At 53.1% G+C, this 20,327-nt stretch overlaps 2 protein-coding genes across 4 annotated transcripts in view; one reads left to right on the forward strand and one right to left on the reverse strand.

The window, feature by feature from the left end:
* Positions 1–11,968, forward strand: part of FAM222B (family with sequence similarity 222 member B) — an 84,046-nt gene extending 72,078 nt beyond the window's left edge. For 2 of the 3 annotated variants that reach the window (XM_044248283.1, XM_044248285.1), the window contains exons 2-3: positions 330–451; positions 8,011–11,968. In XM_044248283.1, coding sequence (XP_044104218.1) covers positions 370–451; positions 8,011–9,617 — 1,689 coding nt within the window. In that variant the 5' untranslated portion in view covers positions 330–369 and the 3' untranslated portion in view covers positions 9,618–11,968. The remainder of the gene's footprint in view (positions 1–329; positions 452–8,010) is intronic. The other variant, XM_044248286.1, reaches the window with a different exon arrangement.
* A 2,247-nt stretch (positions 11,969–14,215) lies between these two features.
* On the reverse strand, positions 14,216–20,246 carry TRAF4 (TNF receptor associated factor 4). The gene is made up of 7 exons (XM_044248287.1): positions 20,021–20,246; positions 17,045–17,096; positions 16,347–16,451; positions 16,115–16,276; positions 15,872–16,033; positions 15,628–15,783; positions 14,216–15,361 (listed from the first exon to the last, which is right to left on the reverse strand). The coding sequence occupies exons 1-7, from the start codon at positions 20,161–20,163 to the stop codon at positions 14,729–14,731; spliced, it is 1,413 nt and encodes a 470-aa protein (XP_044104222.1). The 5' UTR covers positions 20,164–20,246; the 3' UTR covers positions 14,216–14,728.
* Positions 20,247–20,327: the final 81 nt, after the last annotated feature.

A 20,327-nucleotide genomic window follows, 5' to 3' on the forward strand; every position in this document is an offset into this window, starting at 1 on the left:
ATGCCAGAAGTGCATCCACAGCTGGTGAACATTAAAGACTTTATAGATGCACCGTATTTTCCAGTTATTTGTGTGGATAGGTATTTCCAGTTTTTATTGCCCCCACCAATGCATCTGTGCTGACTGAAACATCATTTTAGCCATAGTAATAGTTGAGAGCAAATTGTTGCTGCAGATAAAAACATAGATGTATTTTCAGCCAACATGCTGCTAATTAAATTGCTTATCTATCTAAACGTGGGCCTCTGCTGCTCATATCCGACGTCCCTGCTATCTTCCTTGAGTGAGTTGCCTTGTATTCTATGATCTCGTTTTTTCGTTCATTGCAGTGTGAGTGACTGCCCCATGTTGTGTTGATGCCAGTCTGCCATGCTAGCCTGTCTGCCAGGGCCAGGTGACCTGTCCTTTCCGCTTCTTTCTCACACGCAGATGAACACTGGACTTCAGAAATGTAAGTAATCTGGATCCCAGAGAAGGATGTGGCCCTTATTTTGTCTCTACATTTGGGTAATAACAGAGGCACATCAGGGGTATGCTGACCGTGAACTTTGGTACCTCCAAGATACTCTTCAACACAGACAGCAGGAAGGCAGCAGCCAAACTTGTTAGCAGTGTGGACGCTTCTTTGATCAGAGAGATCCTCTTAAATACTAGAATTCCTCAGTGTGTGTCATCTGTAGCTCTCTGTTGTTGCTGTAGCTATCTGTTGAGCAACAAAGCTATACGGAGTTTTACAGGATATATATGTCCCCCTTCAGAAAGGTGTTTCAGTTTGAACCCCCATGAGGAATTGAATGAAAACTCACACTCTTGATTATTTAATGTATCTCTGAAACATACTCTTTACCCTTTTCTGTTGTTCTGGACTCTCTGAGCATTCTCTACCATTCCCTTTGGCTTTGCTTTCTGCTGAACCAGTGACCTCAGTTCACAAGTCAAGAAGCTTTCACCTCCAGAAGGGACAGGGAGCTAGTTTTATCAGTCTCTCTGGGTATATTCTTACTAATAAACTTGCCCACAAGATTGAACTTTTGAGAACTATTAGATTCCTGTCTTTTTTCCTCTTTTCTTTCTTTTCTTCTTTCCTTCCTTTCCTTCTTTTCTTTTTTTTTTCTTTTCTTTTAATGCAAGTTCTACACCCAGTCTGGGCCTCGAACTCTCAACCCCGAGGTCAAGAGTCACATGCTCTTGACTGAGCCAGCCAGGAGCCCCAGATTCCCGGCTTCTTTCCCTGCACTACAATGATGTGCAAGGAAAAGATTCTGTTCCTAGCTCATTACCATGTACAGTGTTTTCAGGTATAAATATTGCCCTAAATTTGGGATAGACCTTTTTTTTTTTCAGAGCAAAAGGGGAAATCATTGAGGCATCTAGGCTTACCCTTTAATATAAAAGGTGCTTCAGCACCTTACCCAAATCCTTGATGACAGGGGCTGGTAAATTTCTTCAGTGAAGGGCCAGATAACAAGTATTTTAGGTTTTGTGGGCCATATGGTCCGTCTTGGATCTACTCAGAGGTGCTGTGGTAGGGCAAAGGTAGCTATAGACGTCATGTAAACGAATGAGTGTGGCTGTGTTCTGCTAAAACTTTTTACACAAACAAAGCAGTTGTATTTTGGCCCACAGGCTATAGTTTGCTTCCGCCTGCTGTATGAGATCATCTTCAGAAGTTAAAAAGGGGGGTGCCTGGGTGGCTCAGTCATTAAGCATCTGCCTTTGGCCTAGGTCATGATCCCAGTGTCCTGGGATCAAGCCCCCCATCGGGCTCCCTGCTCAACGGGGAGTCTGCTTCTCCCTCTCCCACTTCCCCTACTTGTGTTCCCTCTCTTGTTGTCTCTCTCTCTCAAATAAATAGATAAAATCTTTAAAAAAAAAAAGCTCTAGCCTCTTGACTTCCTTTCTTTGAAGGAGAGTAAGGCTCAGAGCCTGGCTAGTTCTGGAATTTGCCCAGTGAATCCAGCTTGTGTAATGACAAAGCTGAAAGTTAAGTTTTCCTTCTGCAGCTGCCTGACCCCGTAGGCAAGCTATATTATGCTGTACCAGCTTTTCCCTTAGTCTTTCTCTTAATAAATGATGATTGTCAGATGATAGAGTTGTACATGCTTCTTGGCCACTGAAATCTGCATGCTAACTGCATTGTGACTGGTTCTGGAGTTCCAGGGACACATCTGGAGAAGGAAGTATACTTGGAAGCATGACAGAGCAGCTCACTGACTTTCTTTTAGGTTCCTTCATATACTCAAACAGCTTTACCCAGAGATGGGGTATCAAGCGGGTAGCTTTATCTTGGGTGCTGACTTTGGATTTCCACTCCTTTTCTGTCCAAAACAGCCTCAGAGGTAGCCTCTGCTAACCACTGGTTTCAAATTCTGTTCAAGAATTGAGATAACCTTCCCTGGTCTCTGGCTTGTCTGACTGTTTGAGGAGAATAGTGTTTTAGAATCCCTTTGTCTCACTTGGTTGCTGTCCTTAATTATATCTAAGCCTTTGCAGAGAAGAAAACCTGATGGTATTTTAAGCTTATGTGCTTTCTTCTCACTTCTCCCAAAATGTATACGAAAAGAAATTCTGCCATGTCACTTACAGCTGTTAGCATGGAACACTGAAGGTGAGATGGAGCATAAACTCTCCTTTGGGAACCAGCACCAGGGTCCTGCTCAGAGGACCTCTCAGCTGTAGAGAGCTTAACCAGTTTTGTGACTCTGCTTTTCACACTTTCTCTGCCCCTCATCCTCGGGAGGGTTTTACGAGTTGTTAGAAACACAGAATTCAGTGTCTGGTGGGGCAGGGATCTATCATCTAGATGTAGCAGGGGTCTGGAGGTGGGGTATGTGATGTCTTGGCCAGCACTCTAAGTCACCTGGCTTATCACTTTCCCCAGGCTTACCCCACTATGGGTACAGAATCACAGGATTGATCCCTTCTAACACCAGCATTTCCTCCTCTCCCCTTTCTTCATAAGAGGATATAATGCATTTCCCACCCTAGATGTGGCATTTGCCTTGGGGCAGTCTGGATTAAGGAACGCCTTGGCCTTGGTGGGTCCTGCACTTGATAGGGGACCACAGTTTGGGTTAGCTGGATACCCTCCTAGAGCTTTTTCTAGATTGTATATTCCATGATGTTACTTGATTTGCGAGTTCTCAGCTGTTTGGGAACTTTATTTAGAAAAATTTTCTCTGACCCATCTTTTCCCAGTTCCTTAGAAAATGTGTTTTTGAACTCCTCCCCCCCCCCCACCCCATTAACTGCAAGCCTCTGCTCTTCCCCAGCTCACTGTCAGGTATATCGTGGTGGCTCAGTAAATATGTCTAGGTGAGTGGCTGAAATGACCAAAGGTCATTCATTCATTCATTCGTTTAGATTTTATTTATTTATTTGACAGAGAGCAGGAAAACACAAGCAAGGGGAGCAGTAGAGGGAAGGGGAGAAACAGGCTCCTGAGTGGGAGCCGGATGTGGGGCTTGATCCCAGGACCCTGGGATCATGACCTGAGCTGAAGGCAGACACTTAACTGACTGAGCTACCTAGGCGCCCCTCAAATCATCTTTTAGTCAACAGCTCTGACCTCCTTCGTTATAGGGTATCAGGGTTTGATACTAACCTCAAAATTACCCAGTTTTACTACTTTTCTATGCCTGTCTGCCCCCTAGTGGAAGGGCTTGGAAATGGTGAATTGGCCCAGAAACTAGATAAGCTGTAGAAATCTCAGAAATATTAGCTAATATTTGTTGATTGCTTACTATGTGCCAGGCACGATTTTGAGTGTATTTATGCATATTCTTATTCGCTCCTCAATAATCCCATATGAGAAACTTTCATTTTTCTTTTGAGGAGGAGACCTAGAGTAGCCCTTGCCAGTGTCACATTAATGTTCAGTGACTACATTAGAACTCCCTCTTGGGTCAGACTCCAAACCCAGTGTTTGAAATACTGCCTGTGCCTCTCCATCTATTGATAGAATTTCCGGCTGCATATGGTACTTGTGTCTTCTGACCTTCAAAATGGAAGGATAAATAGGGAGGCCCCTGTGGAAAGCTGGGATTCAGGGAGATACCGGCCTTCACCACCTGCCCCCACCTCTTGCAGTGCCTGGAATAGACAACACTGCTTTCTGCTACATTTAAGTCCCAGACTCAAGTCCCGTGTGGGCTTTCTCCATCAGGTTACTTTTTCTATCTGTACAAACTCAACCAAACCTGCTGTCCTTGAATAACTTTTGATAGTCATGGTTCCTGTTCACAGAGCTTTTTCCTATTCACTGAATCTCTTGATCCTAGTAATTCTGTGAGGTACAGGGGTACCTGTGGGTGGCTCAGTTGATTGAATGTCAGACTTGGTTTTGGCTTAGGTCATGATCTCAGGGTCGTGAGATCAAAGCACACACCAGGCTCTGCACTCAGCATGGAGTCTTCTTGGGATTCCCCTCTCCTTCTCCCCCTCTCCCCACTTGAGCACACATGTGTGCTCACATTCGCTTGTTCTCTCACTCTAAAGTAAAATGAAATTCTTTAAAAAAAAATTCTGTGAGGGATGACAGTATCATCCCTGTTTATAAATGAAGAATAACTGAGACCCTGAGTAGTAGATAATAAAGCCAGTATTTGAATCTAGATTCTAGGGGCGCCTGGGTGGCTCAGTGGGTTAAGCCGCTGCCTTCGGCTCAGGTCATGATCTCAGGGTCCTGGGATCGAGTCCCGCATCGGGCTCTCTGCTCAGCGGGGAGCCTGCTTTTCTCTCTCTCTCTCTCTTTCTGCCAGCCTCTCTGCTTACCTGTGATCTCTCTCTCTGTCAAATAAATAAATAAAATATTTTTAAAAAATTGAATCTAGATTCTAAGCACAGATTCCCTTTCCTGTGCACTGCCTTATGTCCCAATTAATAACACCCTTGGTATCACATATTTAAATAAGTTGCTTTACAGGGGAGCCTGGTTGGCCCAGTCTGTGGAGCATACCACTCTTGATCTCAGGGTTGTGAGTTTGAGCATCACGTTGGGCACGTAGCTTTTTTAAAAAAATTAAAATAAGTTGCTTACAAAGCTGTGGTATCTGTGTCAGCTGTACACTTAGGGGAAGATGTTAGAGAAGAAAGCAAGCTTCTGGGATGACTGCATGGGACTGAGATAAAGTGTTGAGAAAACTTGGGTTTTTTTTCCTTTCAAGGGCTGAACATAAGTCTGGTACATGAGATGGGTGGTGCTGGATTCCAAGAACGTAGCCTCTTTTTTATCCAGTATACTCCTCTCATCCTGGAGAGTCCTTCTTTTTTTTTTTTTTTTTAAAGATTTTCTTTATTTATTTGACAGAGAGAGATCACAAGTAGGCAGAGAGGCAGGCAGAGAGAGAGGGAGGAGGAAGCAGGCTCCCTGCTGAGCAGAGAGCCCGATGCGGGACTCGATCCCAGGACCCTGAGATCATGACCTGAGCCGAAGGCAGCGGCTTAACCCACTGAGCCACCCAGGCGCTCCTGGAGAGTCCTTCTTAACAAAGATAACTACAGCCTGTGTCCACCCTTCCCCCTTCTTGTGATTCTGATTCCTTTATTTGACTGTCCTCATCACCACTGTCAACATCAGCAGAAGCAGGACAAAGAGAACTCATGGGTATCTGTGTCCCATTCCATATGCCTGAATCAAGCCAAGCTGCCTTCTGCCTCTGCTAGGGGAAAAAAAAAACACTCTGAAACTTGGTACTGACTTGGAACGTAGGAACTTTTATCAGTCAGCAAGCCCCTGTACCACTCTCTCTTCCCTGGCCCTCAAGAAGGGAAGCCCACCAACATGGAGGAAAGCCCAGGAGCCAACCTGTATTACCTGTCTGAACTAAACCTCGGCAGCTTTAGACTGCTGGCCCTCAGCTGAGCCCAAGTCGTTCCGTCAGAATAGAACCTATACTGCTGATACTTACTGAGTCTTCTGCACATCTGCCCTGGGTCAGGCACGGGGCTAGGAGAGTCACGTGATTTTGACCAGTCAGCACCTAAGTACAGTGGCTGATCTGGTCAGTTTCTAATGGAATTCTGGTGTCTTGAGTAATCCCAGATTTTCTGGAATTTTCTTATCTAGGAGAATGTAGCAAGGGTCAGAAAATGGCCCCACTTTATGGAGACTGAAGCCCCCTGAGGGTCAGTGGCTTGTAAAAAGCAGCAGAACTCGGACTTTCCTCTCGGGGCTCTGATTCTGCTCCCCAGCTAGTGTTACCTGGAGAAGGTTTCTGGGCCTCGGCCTCCCTCTCCTTTCTGGACTCAGCTATCTCTTTTACATTCATTCTTTTAAGACTCTCTCCAAATCAGTCATCTTACAAACATTTTGTTTATGGATAGAGCATCCATTCTGTATGCGGTTAATAAAGCAGACCTCAAACATGTGGGAGTGCCTACTCTATCGTGGCACTGTGCCCCTGAGAGCACAGCTCTTTCTGTACTCTTGTGCTCAGTTCTACCTTGATGAGCGTGGGACTAAATCTCTCTGCGCCTTGTGGACTTGAGCTCTCTTTTCTTGCCTCTAAAAGCAGCATTTTCTAAGCAGTTGCTGCCAGGCTAACCAGCAATGCCACCAAAGGAAGGCAGCTGTGCCCTCTTCCCTCTAGCCCACTCCTTGAGCCACTTCCCTTTCAGTTGATGCCCAGTGACATGACTGAATGGGGTCTCCTAGGGCCAAGGCAGCTGAGGCCACAAGCTGCGCATTCAGTCAGCTTAGTCCTTGCTCTGTCTTGGCTGCCTCCTGTAAGGGGAGGAAATAGGGTGGGCGTTCGCCAGCTGAGCCAAGGCTCCCCGCCAAGCCCCTTCCTTCTGCTTGGGCAGTCTGTGGGCTTACTTGCTCAGCAAACATTTATTAAGCACCTTCTATGTACACTTAGGAGAGACACTACCTCAGAGAGGGAGTAGAGGGCTGAGACCTTTTGCAGGACCCTGGCATCCTTACGGGGCCCTTGTTCTCAGAACCTTTTCCTTTTTGACTGGAAGTCTGACATCCGCTGGAGCCCCCATGGGTGGCCGCTGGAGATGGGAACAAAGAGACCGTTAACGTTAATGAGGCACATTGAGTGGGTATTTCCGCAGTCTCCAAAGGAAGGCAGGTTTTTCCTCTTTCATTTTGGAAAGTGACAGCTGACAAGGGCGGAATAGAGACTATTTTTGGCTCGGGGGACTTAAAGATTCTCTGAATCCTTTTTTCTCAGCTCCCTCCCTGCTGCCCTGTCATTATTGTCACACACACCCCCCCACAAGGAAATAAATAAAGGCTTTTGATCCTCACCCAATCAGGCAGAGAGTGAGCTGTAAATAAAACTGAACTTGTGACATAAGGCTAGGGGAGGGATGCTGGCAGCGTATTCCTCTGCTCCTGAGGAAAAAAGCATCCTGTTTGCTGTGCCAGGGTGCCCACCCAGTGGGTATGGCGCCCCAGCTGCCAGGGCACAAGGGAAAGCTGCTGCCTCCCAGACTACCCCAGCCTGAAGAGGCGTCACTGCAGGCGCCCTCTTTACGACGGTGTCTTGGGGAAGGGACTGAGTGGCCACAGAGGGCTCTGACATGCAGCTCCGTGCAGAACCTTCACCCCCAAGGCCAGTGTAAGCTGGTAGGAACTTAAGAGTTCCATGTAGGGGAACAACCATCAGTAACCTTTATGACAATTGGCCAGGTTCTGGCTCTCCAAAATCCGGGACTTTAAAAGTTGCTCTGCTGTTCTGATCTTTGGTGGCCTCATTTATAAATGAGAATCCTAATAGTAGCTGCCTTCTAAAGCTGGAGCAAGGATTCATTGAGAAAGCCTGTCACTTAGCACAAGGCCTGACCAGTTACAGTTATAAGTAGTGACTAAATGTTAGCAGTGCTTGTGACTGTGGGGCTCGGTGAGACTGGGTCTAAGATGAAGAGAAGACCAGGGACGACTTCCTTATCCCCCGCTCTACCCTGCACCCTCAGAAGGGGAATCTAGAAGGGCTGGTTGGCTTGGCACTGATGAGCTCCCTCTCCTTCTTTGCTCTCCTTACCCTTCTCTCTCTCTAGGGGACACTACACAGAAAATGAGAGCTGCTCACTATCCTACCCCAGCCGAATTGGACGCGTATGCTAAGAAGGTCGCAAACAACCCACTGACTATAAAAATCTTCCCCAACAGTGTGAAGGTTCCCCAGCGGAAACACGTTCGTCGTACTGTGAACGGCCTCGACACATCAGCCCAGCGCTACAGCCCCTACCCGACTCAGGCCGCCACCAAGGCAGGCCTGCTTGCCATTGTCAAAGTGCCAGCCAAAAGCATACTCAAGGACTTTGACGGCACCCGAGCCCGATTGCTCCCTGAGGCCATCATGAACCCCCCAGTGGCGCCCTATGCTACTGTGGCACCCAGCACTTTAGCCCACCCCCAGGCCCAGGCTCTGGCCCGCCAGCAGGCCCTGCAGCACGCACAGACCCTGGCCCATGCCCCTCCCCAGACGCTGCAGCACCCTCAGGGTATCCCGCCAGCCCAGGCGCTGTCCCACCCTCAGAGCCTCCAGCAGCCTCAGGGCCTGGGCCACCCTCAGCCCATGGCCCAGACCCAGGGCCTGGTCCACCCTCCTGCCCTGTCTCACCAGGGTCTCCAGCACCCCCCCAATCCCTTGCTGCATGGAGGTCGGAAGATGCCAGACTCAGATGCCCCCCCGAATGTGACCGTGTCTACCTCAACTATCCCCCTTTCAATGGCGGCCACCCTGCAGCACAGCCAGCCCCCGGACCTGAGCAGCATCGTGCACCAGATCAACCAGTTTTGCCAGACGAGGGCGGGCATCAGCACTACCTCAGTGTGTGAGGGCCAGATCGCCAACCCCAGCCCCATTAGTCGCAGTCTGCTCATCAATGCAAGCACCCGGGTGTCCACCCACAGTGTCCCCACGCCAATGCCTTCATGTGTGGTCAATCCCATGGAGCACACCCATGCGGCCTCGGCCGCGCTGCCTGCTGCAGGTCCTGTCAACCTGCCCACGGGCGTCTCTCGAGCCCCCACTGGCTACCCTAGCGACCTCAAGCCAGTTGCCTGGAACCAGCACCAGCTGGCCCACCTACAGCAGATGTGCAGTGAGGCTGGTGGGACGCCGGCCCCTGGCCTGACAGGCAAGCATGCAGCAGGACGCGAGTTGGCAGGGCCTGGCTTTGTGGGCAAGGCCCCTGCCTACCCGCAGGAACTCTGCCTGGCACAGTCCTTCCATCTGAAGCCAGCCCTGGAGAAGCCAACCCCGTCCCCACCCGTCAACGGCCTGGCAGCCCCACTGGCCTACCCCAATGGTCACTACTTCCAGCCCCTGTGGAACAACATTCTGCCCACCCCCAATAGCGACAGCTCGGGGTCTCAGGACCTCGCCATGCCGTTCCATGGTGGGCAGCCCACGGGTGCACCCCTCGACTGTGGGACGGCTGCTGGGGCCCACTACCGAGCAGGGTCCGGGGGTGGGCCGGTGGCAAGCCAGAACAGCTTGATGCAAACAGTGGATTACCTAAGCGGGGATTTCCAACAGGCCTGCTTTCGAGAACAGAGCCTGGCCATGCTGAGCAAGGCCCACCGAGCCCCTGGCACCCGAGCCCCTGATCCCGCAGATAGTCGAAATCTTCATCTTCAGCACCCTGGGTATAGATAGGGAGCCCTGGTGCCCTCCACAAGCTACACATCGTACAGCACCCTCCTAGGTGTAGACTTTTGAGTAATTGGATAGTTTCAAAATTTCGCTGCTCCAGTGTGATCATTCTTAGATGTCTAAGAAAGGTAATTTGGTGGGCTCTAATTGAGGACAGCAGGGGATCCCCTGTGCCCTCATCCTCCCCTCCACCACCCCTAGCAACTTCTGGGTTTATGTGAGGACCTGACCCCAGCTCCAGGCTTTTCTCTCTGCTGCCTCTCATCTCTTGCCTTGGCCATTTCCTACCAGGCACCTCCTATCCTTTCTTACACCTCTGCCTGTTTTCCTTAAGACTGAGGTGTGGGAAGGGGAAGGGGCCTGGGGGAGGTGGCTGTGGTGTGCAGCCCCTTCAGCTTGGCCACTCCCTGTCTGTCTCTGTCTTTGGGACTAAGAAGCCAGACTTCCCAAGTGCTCTGGAAGCTAATTCCTTATTCACCCAAAGATCTTCAGTCAAAACTGACCCAGTCTTCACCTCCTCTCACCCCTCTCCATTCCTCAGGGCTTCGTTGTACACCTGTGTTGATTCCAGAGCCACTGCACTTGTCCTTGCTACACTCCTCAAGGGCACCCTGCAGGCACTTGGCCTTATTATTAGCCTTGAGGCATGGGAAGATCTTTGTGCTGGTATCTTAGTTCCTGACCACCCCCCCCTTCCAGTGCTAGAGAAAGGTAGTAAGGTGGTAGTGACCATTCAGTGCAGCCAAAATCCCTTTCTCACTGTTGTCTCTCCTTAATCACCTGTTGCTCCCATCCCCCATGCCCCTCCAGAAACCAAGCAAAACAAAACAGGATGTTGAGGAACTAAGTAGGTAAAGGGTGATCACATTGGAGTTCAGAATTTAAAAACATCCCCCCCCCCCAAAAAAAAGTTACAATGCATTTGGTTCTCTTTACACTGGCTAAGAATATTGCTCTACACTGTAAGTTTTAAATGTCCTGTTTCTGTGTGAATGTAGTGTGGGTTTGAGTAGAGTGTGAGCGGCCCCACAGGTACATTCACCCTCTTGTCACCTCCTTTTGCAGCCCCTCAGTTTAGTGAAGAAAGAAAGAAAAAAAAAAAAAAACACAAAGCCTTAAGCTCTTTGAATTCTTCCTTTACCAAATGAGCATGGTTCTAACAGCTGGAGGCGGACCTCTGTGGGAAACAGCCCCTCCTGCCCTTGCCCGCCCTTCACATGCCCATTCTTCACCCCATGCTCAGCGTGTCTCATCCCCAAGTGGCAAATAGTTGGCTAGAAATTTAAGACTTTTCTATAACTTTAAATTTAGAACGTTTCGTAATTTTTTGCACCTTTTTGTTAAAGATATGTAGTTGGGCTCTTTTTTTTTGTTTTTGTTGTTGTTTTTTTTTTTAACCAAATAAGCCCTTACCTTTCCTGTCTCTGGGGAATGTGAGCTGATGATGTTATTTAAGATTTGGGGTTTTGTTTACTATACTATCCACTGTTCTTTAGCCAGAAATTCTCTAGCGATCTGAAGCAATGTGACTGAAGACCAGTTTTTAAATTATGTGTTGGCAAGTTGCCTTATATTTAAAAAGAAAAAAAAAGAAAAAAAATGCCTGATTGTGTTATGCCAAATGATAGCAACATGAAGTCCTAATTTATTGTTCTGATTTCCCTGCCGTCTGTGAACACTGGTACCTCCCTGTCCCTGAGTCCTTGTGTTGGGGGTGGGGGGCGGCACCTGCAGCTTCTGGTTCAGGGCCAGCCCCCCAAGGCGCTGGCCACTGTCTCACCCAGGGCCCCCTTCTGGTTCTTGCTTTTCGGAATTACATTTAAAGAACACCACTGTCTCCCCTTATCCCTTGCTTAATCTCCAAACCAGGTATTTTTGCTGTAATTTTTTCCAATGCCTCTCCCCAAAAGGTGAGCTGCCATCTTAGGAAATTGGACCAGACACCAACTTGGGGGCTTTAAATCAAACCTCAAACCCTCAAATCTCTTCCTGTGTAGGGGTGCAACTCTCTGAACTCTCACTCCCATCCCTGGTCTGCATGGAAAATGTACTGTGACCCCCCCAAAACTCCCCCAACTACCCTTGCCTTTGGTGTGAGATGTTTCCTAGTTCACCCTGAGCCCCTCTCCCCCTCTGCCAGCCAACCCCAACCAGCAATAAGGGTCCAAGCCAGGGCCTCCTATCCACGCTCCCTGCCTCCATCCCACACTGCCCCTAGGGAATACCTGATTCCCTGCGCTGTCCACATACTGTAGCACTCATTCTCCATCTCCCTCATCTTCTCACCTGTGGTGGTTTATGGGTGTGATGGGGTTTTTAAGATTATTATAAACCAGTAAAAAGGAAAAACTCACCTTCTGATCTTGTCCTATTCGTTGAATGCTGTGAATGTTTGAGGTCATTTTTCTTGCAATGGTTTCTGACATGTCTGACTTCCAGAAGGGAAGCCAGTTCTCATTTTTGAGGGGAGCCATATAGTGTCTATCCCTCAGAAGCCTGAGGTGGTGGCCCACAGCCAGTGCCAGGCCTCCCCCTGGTCGAGGTGGTTTGCAGCTCTGTCCTGCCCTGCCAGCTGAGTGTGCAGTCACTTGTACTTCCAGGACCATTGAAAAAGGGATCTGGTTTGCTCATGAGCCAGCTGAAGACTAAGCCCCTCCCCCTGCCCTCCTTTGTTTTTTGTTTTAAAAGATTTTATTTGAGAGAGGGAGGGAGAAGCCGACTCCTACTGGGCAGGGAGCCCAAGGTGAGGCTCGATCCCAGAGACCTGGGATCATGGCCTGAATCAAAGGCAGAAGCTTAACCCACCAAGCCACCCAGGCAACCCTACCTCCAAACTTTGGAAGTTCTTAGGGCCTCTGACTGGCGGAGGTAATAGGTGCAGTAATCTGTAACACGGGAAGCGGCCTCTAGGAATACTGATGGAGTTGTGCGAGTCTGGTCCCTTTCTGAGCATGCCAGTCTCTGTGGTGCCCTTCAGAGAAGGCGCTTTGCCTCCTTTACTCCATGACCTCCCTGTGAAAGCCAGCCGCCTTCTACTTGGGTCACATATTTGCAGTGAGCCTGAAGTCACACTGCTAGAGTGGACCAAGGGGAGCCCAGTTCTGTCTGGCCTCTTTGGGCAGGTGCTTGCAGAGTCCAGCTTACTTTCTGGTGCATAACCTGGCCGGAGTTTCACAAAGCAATTCTCCCTGCCTGCGACTGCACTGGGATGAGAAGATCTGAGGTCTGGCACTGACTGTGACACCCACTGTTGCACAACTCTAGGAGGCTCCCTTCAACCTTCCCCTGTGAATGCACAACGGCAGCGCTGCCAGCAGAGGGAGCCCAAGGGAAGACCGAGGCTGGATGGGAGGTTCCACTTCCTACCTAAGGGAGGAGCCACAGAGCCCATGCTAGAGCCCCTGCTTTTCCCTCCCAGCTTCCAGATGTCACTGTACTATGATTTGGGGAAGAGGTGGTCTTTCCTTTCTCAGCAAGGCAGGCAGGACCCCATCTCCTCCTAGGTCATTGAATTTGGCCCTTTGAAGGGTAAGCTGGTGGTTGGTTCCCCAGGCCGGCATTTCAGACCGTCCTGTCACCTAACAAGGGCTCTTTTCACCCGGGCCTGTATGTGGACAGTGAAGGCAAAAACTCCAGCCTTGAACCTTCCCCTACTAGGTAATAGCTGCCACACACCAGTCCTCTTCCTGGGGCCAAGACAGTAGAGTAAGCGACTCGATGCTGATGAATCGTACGGTTTACAAGTCTAGGGGAACAGGAGTACTCCCGTCTTACCAGAAGACTAATGATGCCCCATGTAGCTGAGCAACTTGGCCAAAATCAAGCACAGCAAGATCCAAACCAACCCTACTGCTAAAATTGGAGGCAGATATTCTACCAGGAATTTCTAGAGCTTCAAACAGAATCCAGGCCCTGTCCCAAACCAGCTGAAAGAGCAATGAGAATCAGTTCACGCCTCTGTGCCTATTTCATCAGCCAGATACGGATAATTGCACTCACTGAGGCCTGTATGGAAAGTAAACAAATACGGATGAGAAAACCAAAAGGCCCTTGGCTCTGCTTAGGCCCTGGGTATGGGATGGGCTTTGGAACTGGATGACCATTCTGTCCAGCACATTCTTAGTGCTGGAAACAAGCACTGTCTTACCAAGTCTTCACTACAGCTGGCTGAGATGGCTTCTTTTACAAAGGTGATAAAAGGGACTTCATTTGCCTACTGTATTAAAGCCATGCATGTAAAGCACTTTGCAGTGTCTGATAGCTACTGTCATTAGACCAAGAAGGACCTACCAAGGGCAGAAACACTAGTCTGGTGGAGTTATGGATCAGGGACTCCAGGCTTTTAAAAAAAAAGAAAAAGAAAGAAAGAAAGCAAGAAAAAAAAAAAAGGGTCCAGAGCCTGCACTTCCCCCATTTACCCACCCGACGGGCAGGGGCAGGCAACGGCTTTCCTAAAGCCTGATGCAACTCTTCTGTCGTCCACCAGAGGGCGACCCAACAGGGCAGAGGCGAGCAGCAGCCCGACTTTGGCTCTGTGCCTTCACAGTTGGGCCAGCCTTCCAGGGCCCTAACCATCCCAGATAAGTCAGGCTGGAACCAAGTTAATAAATACAATTCAGGATTTATTAAAAACCAAGGCTCCCCTGCCGTGCCCCCCTGGCACTAAGTAATAAATAACCAGGGGAGGCACAGCTGGGGAAAGGGGAAGAGAAATCAGATCTCAAGACAGATTCTTTTAACTACCCCTCCCTCTCCCACCTCCCACCCCCTGACTATGGCTCTTGGGACATAGCACCAGCAGGCACCTCAGTCCCGGGTAGAGTGTGACCGGCACCAAGGCATGTCTTTCTTCCCTGCCCAGGAGAGGAGAAAGACCCTGGGATCTCTTGTTTCCAAGCCCTTGATGACCCCAAGACTGGCTCCCCTCCAGGGGCCAGGGCTGAAGCACCAATAGGAGGCACCTGAGGGTGGTATAGAAGGCGGGAGGGGGAGCAAGGAAATAGAACCTAGGCAGCAGAAGAGGCTGAAAGGGGGTCCGGCCCCCTCTCTGGGTTCAGCCAGTTCCTGACTGAGGTCACAATCCCCCTCCCTTTCTCCGGGAGCCCCGTCTGTACTCAGCTGAGGATCTTTCGGGGCAATTCAACAGAGGCACGGATGAACACGGCGTCATCCCGCACGTAGTTTCGCTTACGGATATCCTGGTGGGAGATGAACTTGGGATAACCAAAGCCCAGAGAGCTCTCATCCAGGGAGCCCCGCCAAGTGCCCGGTTTTTGGAAATTCTTCCAGTTTGGGTCGGGGTGAAAGGTCTCAGTGACGTGCTGTGGCTTGGCCAGCCCGGGGTCGCTCTGATCCAGCAGGGAGAAGGTGACACGGCGGGCAAACGGCCACTCGAGAAGATTGTCAAAGGCACCTGGCAGCACGCGGATGTAGAGTGAGAGGTGTGTGCCCTCACCACTGCCATTGCCATTGAGGAACGCAGACACCTGCAGCTTGTAGCCATACTTGTGCGTGTAGAAGGCTGGGCTGAAGCACTCGAGGTTGGGCTTAGCTTTGGCTTCCTGAAGCCGCCGTCCGTAGCTGCCGATCTTCCAGATGAGCACCCCGTCACTGCCCACTGACAGCTCCTCCAGCTCCCGCCGCAGTTCCTGCAGCTCCTGCCGCTGCCGGCTCACCAGGGCGCACATCATGGCAAGGTGCGGCTTCACGCTGTCCTCCACGTGTCGGGCCATCGCCAACTTAGGGCACTGTGGGCAAAGCCCAGGGCCGCAGGGGGGTGGTGCGGAGGGGGTAGGAAGGGAGGACAGTTCTTAGTAGGCACTGGCCCTGGAGAGAGAGGGGGCCAGGGACAGGGCCCCAACTCTGAACGGGAATGACAGAGGACACTTAGGAGCCCGGCAGTGGCTGGCACAAGGAAGGACCAAAGTCTTCCGAGCAGCACAGCAGGGGCCATGGAGGGCCAAGAAGGGGGCTGGCAGGAAAGCCGAGGGGTGGGGGGGTGGGGACAGCTCACCCTGTGCTTGCAGCCGGAGTCCTTGAACGGACACAGCACCAGCGCCGTGCTGCAGCTCTCCTTCAGGTGGCCAGGCAGGTCCTCCCGTGCCACCGAGCCCACGCCGCACTGGTTGGGGCAGGGCACGGGCAAGCGCGGACACTGGTACTGGTGGCTCTAGGGCCGCAGAAGGAGAAGGACAGGGGTCAGCAGCCTGACTCCCCGCTCCCCACCCCTCACACCTGCCACCTAGAAAGGGCTTCACCTGGATGGTGTCAAAGACGAACTCCTTGGTGCAGTAGGTGCAAGGCTGGGTGCGCTTGGGGCACTCAGAGGCGGCGTGCTGGGCCAGCAGGCGCCGCATCATACGGGCGCCGCACTTGTTCTCACAGTACACGCTCTCCTGAGGGCACACGCCTTCGTGGCTCTGCGGAGATGCCCCGGGGGGCCAAGTTAAGGGTGCCCGGCTCAACTACACCCCTCAGCCAGGCCCCCCGCCCCTGCTTACCTCAAAGGCCTCCCCACTGAAGTCGCAGCCACAGAACTCGCACTTGAGGCGCCGCTTGGGGCAGTCGTGCTGCAAGTGGGCAGGCAGGTCCCGTCGGCTCAGCTTTGTGGGGCAGCGGTTGGGGCAGGGGATGACGTTGAAGCTGCATGCATTCAGGTGACTCTGGTGGGAAAGGAGGCGGTGAGCGCCCGCCGGGAAAGGACTCATCCCTCCCTCCCCGCCGGGGACTCACCTGCAGGTGCCGCAGCGGCCCACTCCAGCGGCAGCCCTCCTCACTGTGGATACAGCGGATGGCCAGGCCCAACACCTGCACCTCCAGCTCGGGGTCTGGGTAAATCTGGGTGGATGGGGAGGAACCGGCCAGGGTCAGAGGCTGCTCCAGTCCCCAGTCACCACCACCCCACCCCACCCCAGCCAGGCTAGCTCTACCTGAGCTTCAGGAACACGGTCTCTTGATCTATAGTCCCCTCTGTGCCCGGCGATAAAAGGCACAGGTGGTGTCTGCTCCAAAGCTGGACACCAGGGTCCCCAGCGTGCCTGTACATGACACTCCCTTCAGAGGGGCAACCAATCGGCCTGTTCAGTTCCAGGCAGCCCCCACATCCTCTGCTTCCTTCCTCCTGGTAGAGGGGTCCTGGCCATCAGCCACGGGTCTGGCTTGCCACCCGAAGGGGAGGGGAGCACTCCCTTCGGGCACAGAGCGGCTCTGTGCACCCCCACAGGCTGGGCATTGTGCCTGCCCTCCAGGGCAAACACTGGCCTCATTTGCAAACTGGCCCGGTGGGAGGGAAGAGGCCACCTTCATGGGGGCACAAGATTCCACAGTACTGGGTTGACAATGGCCCTGAGCCAATTGGCTGCCAACAGCTCCAACCTCCACCAAGGGCAAAACCCTGTAACCTGGGCCCCCGCCTGGCACTGTAGGCTCACCTTGGCATAGTCCAAAGGAAGCTGGTCCTCAGGGCATTTGAAGACGCCTTCACTGTGAAGGGGGAGGGGACAGGGTCAGGCTCCAGCTCCGGGAAGGAAGAACCCAGGCCCCACCCCCTCAACCAGGGTACCCTCCCTCCCTTACCAGACCTCTCAGCCAAGACCCCAGATCCCAGCTCTTGTCCTGAGGAGAGGGGTTCTGGGCCCACTGGAGGCAGACAGCTGCCTCTGAGAGCATTTGGCCAACAGGTGGCAGCTGGTATCCCTCCCCCCCCTCACCCAGGAGGGCAGCTGGACTGGAAAAGCAACAGGACACCTGCCCTCCACTCGTTAGTTTTCACTGGCTGGGGGGACCGATGCGGGGAAGGGGGAGGTGGGTAGGTGGGCAGGGATGGGCTGAAATTAAGTGGCAGGGCACCCCAGCCCCCCTTAGGATTCTTGTCCCAGAACCCAGGGCAAAGGTCAGTTTCTGGCCACTTTATCCACATCCCTTTCCTCCTCCAGTGAGGGTGTGTCTTCTAAAGCAAAGAGGAGTGTCTCACCCTCAGGCAATGTTTACACTCCTATCCAGTCCGAAACACCTGCCTATGGGAAGGGGCTGCATGCCCTCCATTTTGCAGATGAAAGAACTGAGACCCAAGGTAAAGCAGCACCTGGACATCTTCAGACAGTTCAGACAGGTTCTACTACGCTGTACACACACAAGGGGCTGGGGCAAGAAAAACCCTCCAGGCAAGCTCGGCCAAGACTCTGGTCACCTAAAGGCAACCTCTGAAAGCTTCCTTTCACTAATTCACCTTGCACTAATTCCCACCGGGAGGTCAGCACCAAGAAACCTGCTGGCACACCTGCTTCCACCAACATGACCTTGCTGACCCTGGCCAGGGCCAGTCACACACATCTGGCGTGGCCTAGGCAGGGCAAGGGCTCACCCAGTAGGACCCAAGGCCCTCAGGCATGGCATTCCCGTCAGATCTGAGTCAAGCAGGTGGGAGGCAGAAACCAAGGCGGAAGAGGAAGCCACATGGCAGCCTGTCCATGATGCTACTCTGTAGGACCTGGGGAGTTCAGGCCCCGGGTGCTTTAAAGATTTCTAGCACCCACCTCCCCCGACCCCATCACCACCACTGGTCATGCCACCAATGCCAAGAACAATACACGTCCAGGTACTGAAGAAGTGCACCCATGCCCACAAGGCAGCCAGCGCTCCTGGACCAACCTTAGCAATAGCCCAGGCAGGAATGGGGAAAGAGGGGTGGGCAACAGGGGGAGGGGTCTGTTTGGCTGCTTCAGGAATGTGCTGATTTAGTGGTCTGGGAGACAGGGAGGGGACTGAGCCAAGTCCCCAGTCTTCAGGCAGATTAGCAGGAGCAGCTTGGGGCCCAGCCAGGACAAAGGTTCCGCCAGGGTTATGGACACCCTGGTAGGGTAGGGGGTGGTGGTGAGGGACAGAGCCTGTTCAACCACTTCTGTCCTTCAGGGGCCTCAGCTGCACAGCTCAAGAGCTGGGGAAGGGGGAAGGAGAGGGGCCCAGACAGCTCCAGGCTGTGCAGTGGAGGCCCAGGCCCAGGGGAGAAAACAGGATGGGGGGAGGGGGCTGTGGGAGAGGAAGAGGGGATTTCCGGGAGGGGGAGGGGCAGAAGCTGGAGAAAGGGGCAGAGGAGGTGGTGGAGGGAAATGGCCTGACAGCCCCCTCCCCTGCTCCCTCGGAGGCTGTAAGGGTGGGTCGGCTGGGGGTGGAGGCAGGGGCTAAGCTGGCCTCATCTGGAAACCAGAGGGCCAGGGAAGGGCACCGCAGAAGACAATGGGACTGTGTGTCTGTAGGGGAGTATGTGTGTACACTGCAAGGAGGTGGGAGGAGGGTGAGGGAAAAGGAGGAGGGGGGCAGGCAGCACCGCAGCTCTCGCAGGAGCATATGTGAGGGCAGGAGCCGGCCCAGACTGGGGGGAACTGAAAACAAAGGGCCTGCTGAGATTTCCGCCAGCGAGGGGCTGCGGAGGGCTGAGAGAGGGAGCGGGGTGCACTGAACGCAGGAACCCCAGAAATGCTGTCTGCACCCCTAGCTCGCCTCAGCAGACAGGCGGCAGTGGCTGACCCAGCTGTCCCCTGTGCTCCCGGGGCACGACTTTCCCCAGGAGTGGGGGCTCCCTCATCTCGCCTCCCCACACCCGGGCCTGAACAGTTCCCAGCAAAGGAGTTTAGATTCCCGACACGGCAGAGCCCCCAGAACTCAACAGAGGCCCCAGAGCCAAGGGGCCACCTGGATCCCTAGTTCAGTTACACCCAGGATGCGCGGCCCTCCCTCACGATTTACAGACCACCCTCGGTACTCAAGATCCCCAGGGACGAGGAGGGACACCCGAACGGTTCCACGGCTTCAGGGGCGATCTGTAGCGTCACAGTTCTCCCTCTATTGTGCGACCAAAAGCAGCCCCGGCTTAATCCCACTTAAACCTTTAAGGAACTGTGTGACCGTGGGCAAGTTGCAGCCTTTCTTTGAAATCTCTTGTTTCACCATCTGTGAAATGGGAGAACAATAGCTGCCGCTCTCGGATTGCTCTTAGCTCAGAGGTTAGATGGCCGGAAACCCGAGAGGCTTAAGGCCCTGTGCGGGACCGAGGGTTCTGTCCTCCTCTTCCCCTGCGGATTCAAAGTTCAAGGATGCGGCCGCTCCAGCTTTCAGGTGAGGGGGAGGGCCTGCCACGGGTCAGGAAGGGCGTTTTCTTCGACCTCCACCCCGCCGGCAGGCACGAAATTCTTCCGAAGGGCCCCAGGAACCTTCGCATTAGTGCGTGGGGTCCTCCCTCGGGGCCTGACGTCACCGCCTCCCCGTGACGTCACGGTGGGCGCCCCTGAGGTCAGAGAGCCGCGGCGCAGACAAAGGCCCGGCGTGCCTCCCGCCTGGGCCCCTCCCCATGCTCCGTCCCCCCTCGCCATGGCCACGGCCGTTCCCCGCTCTCTACCCCCGGCCCGCACCTGAGGAACTCCTGCAGGCAGGTGTCGCAGAAGCGGTGACCGCAGGTAGAAACCTGCACCGGCTCGCGCATGGGCTTCCCGCACAGTGGGCACAGCAGCCGCCGCTTGGGCTTCTCAAGGAACTTGTAGTCGAAGCCGGGCATGGCGGGTGGGCAGCGGGCACGGGCGAGCGGGGCCGGGCACGGGGCGGCCCCACAACCCGCGCCTCGCTCCGGCCGCGCTCCCGGCTCCGGGCGGCGCCGACTGGCGGCCGCGGCCTGCGCCCAGCCCCCGAGCCCGCGAGCCCGCCCGCCGGAAGAGGGGGTGG

The sequence above is a fragment of the Neovison vison genome, chromosome 5 (assembly GCF_020171115.1).
Source record: "Neovison vison isolate M4711 chromosome 5, ASM_NN_V1, whole genome shotgun sequence".
Lineage (NCBI taxonomy): Eukaryota > Metazoa > Chordata > Mammalia > Carnivora > Mustelidae > Neogale > Neogale vison.

Excerpts from the sequence above, each read along its gene's own strand:
- TRAF4 (XM_044248287.1), bottom strand. The coding sequence starts at position 20,163 with ATGCCCGGCTTCGACTACAAGTTCCTTGAGAAGCCCAAGCGGCGGCTG. Across the intron at positions 16,452-17,044 it reads TTCCTTTGGACTATGCCAAG|ATTTACCCAGACCCCGAGCT; the intron begins GTGAGCCTACAG and ends CCATCCACCCAG. Across the intron at positions 16,277-16,346 it reads GGCCGCTGCGGCACCTGCAG|AGTCACCTGAATGCATGCAG; the intron begins GTGAGTCCCCGG and ends CTTTCCCACCAG.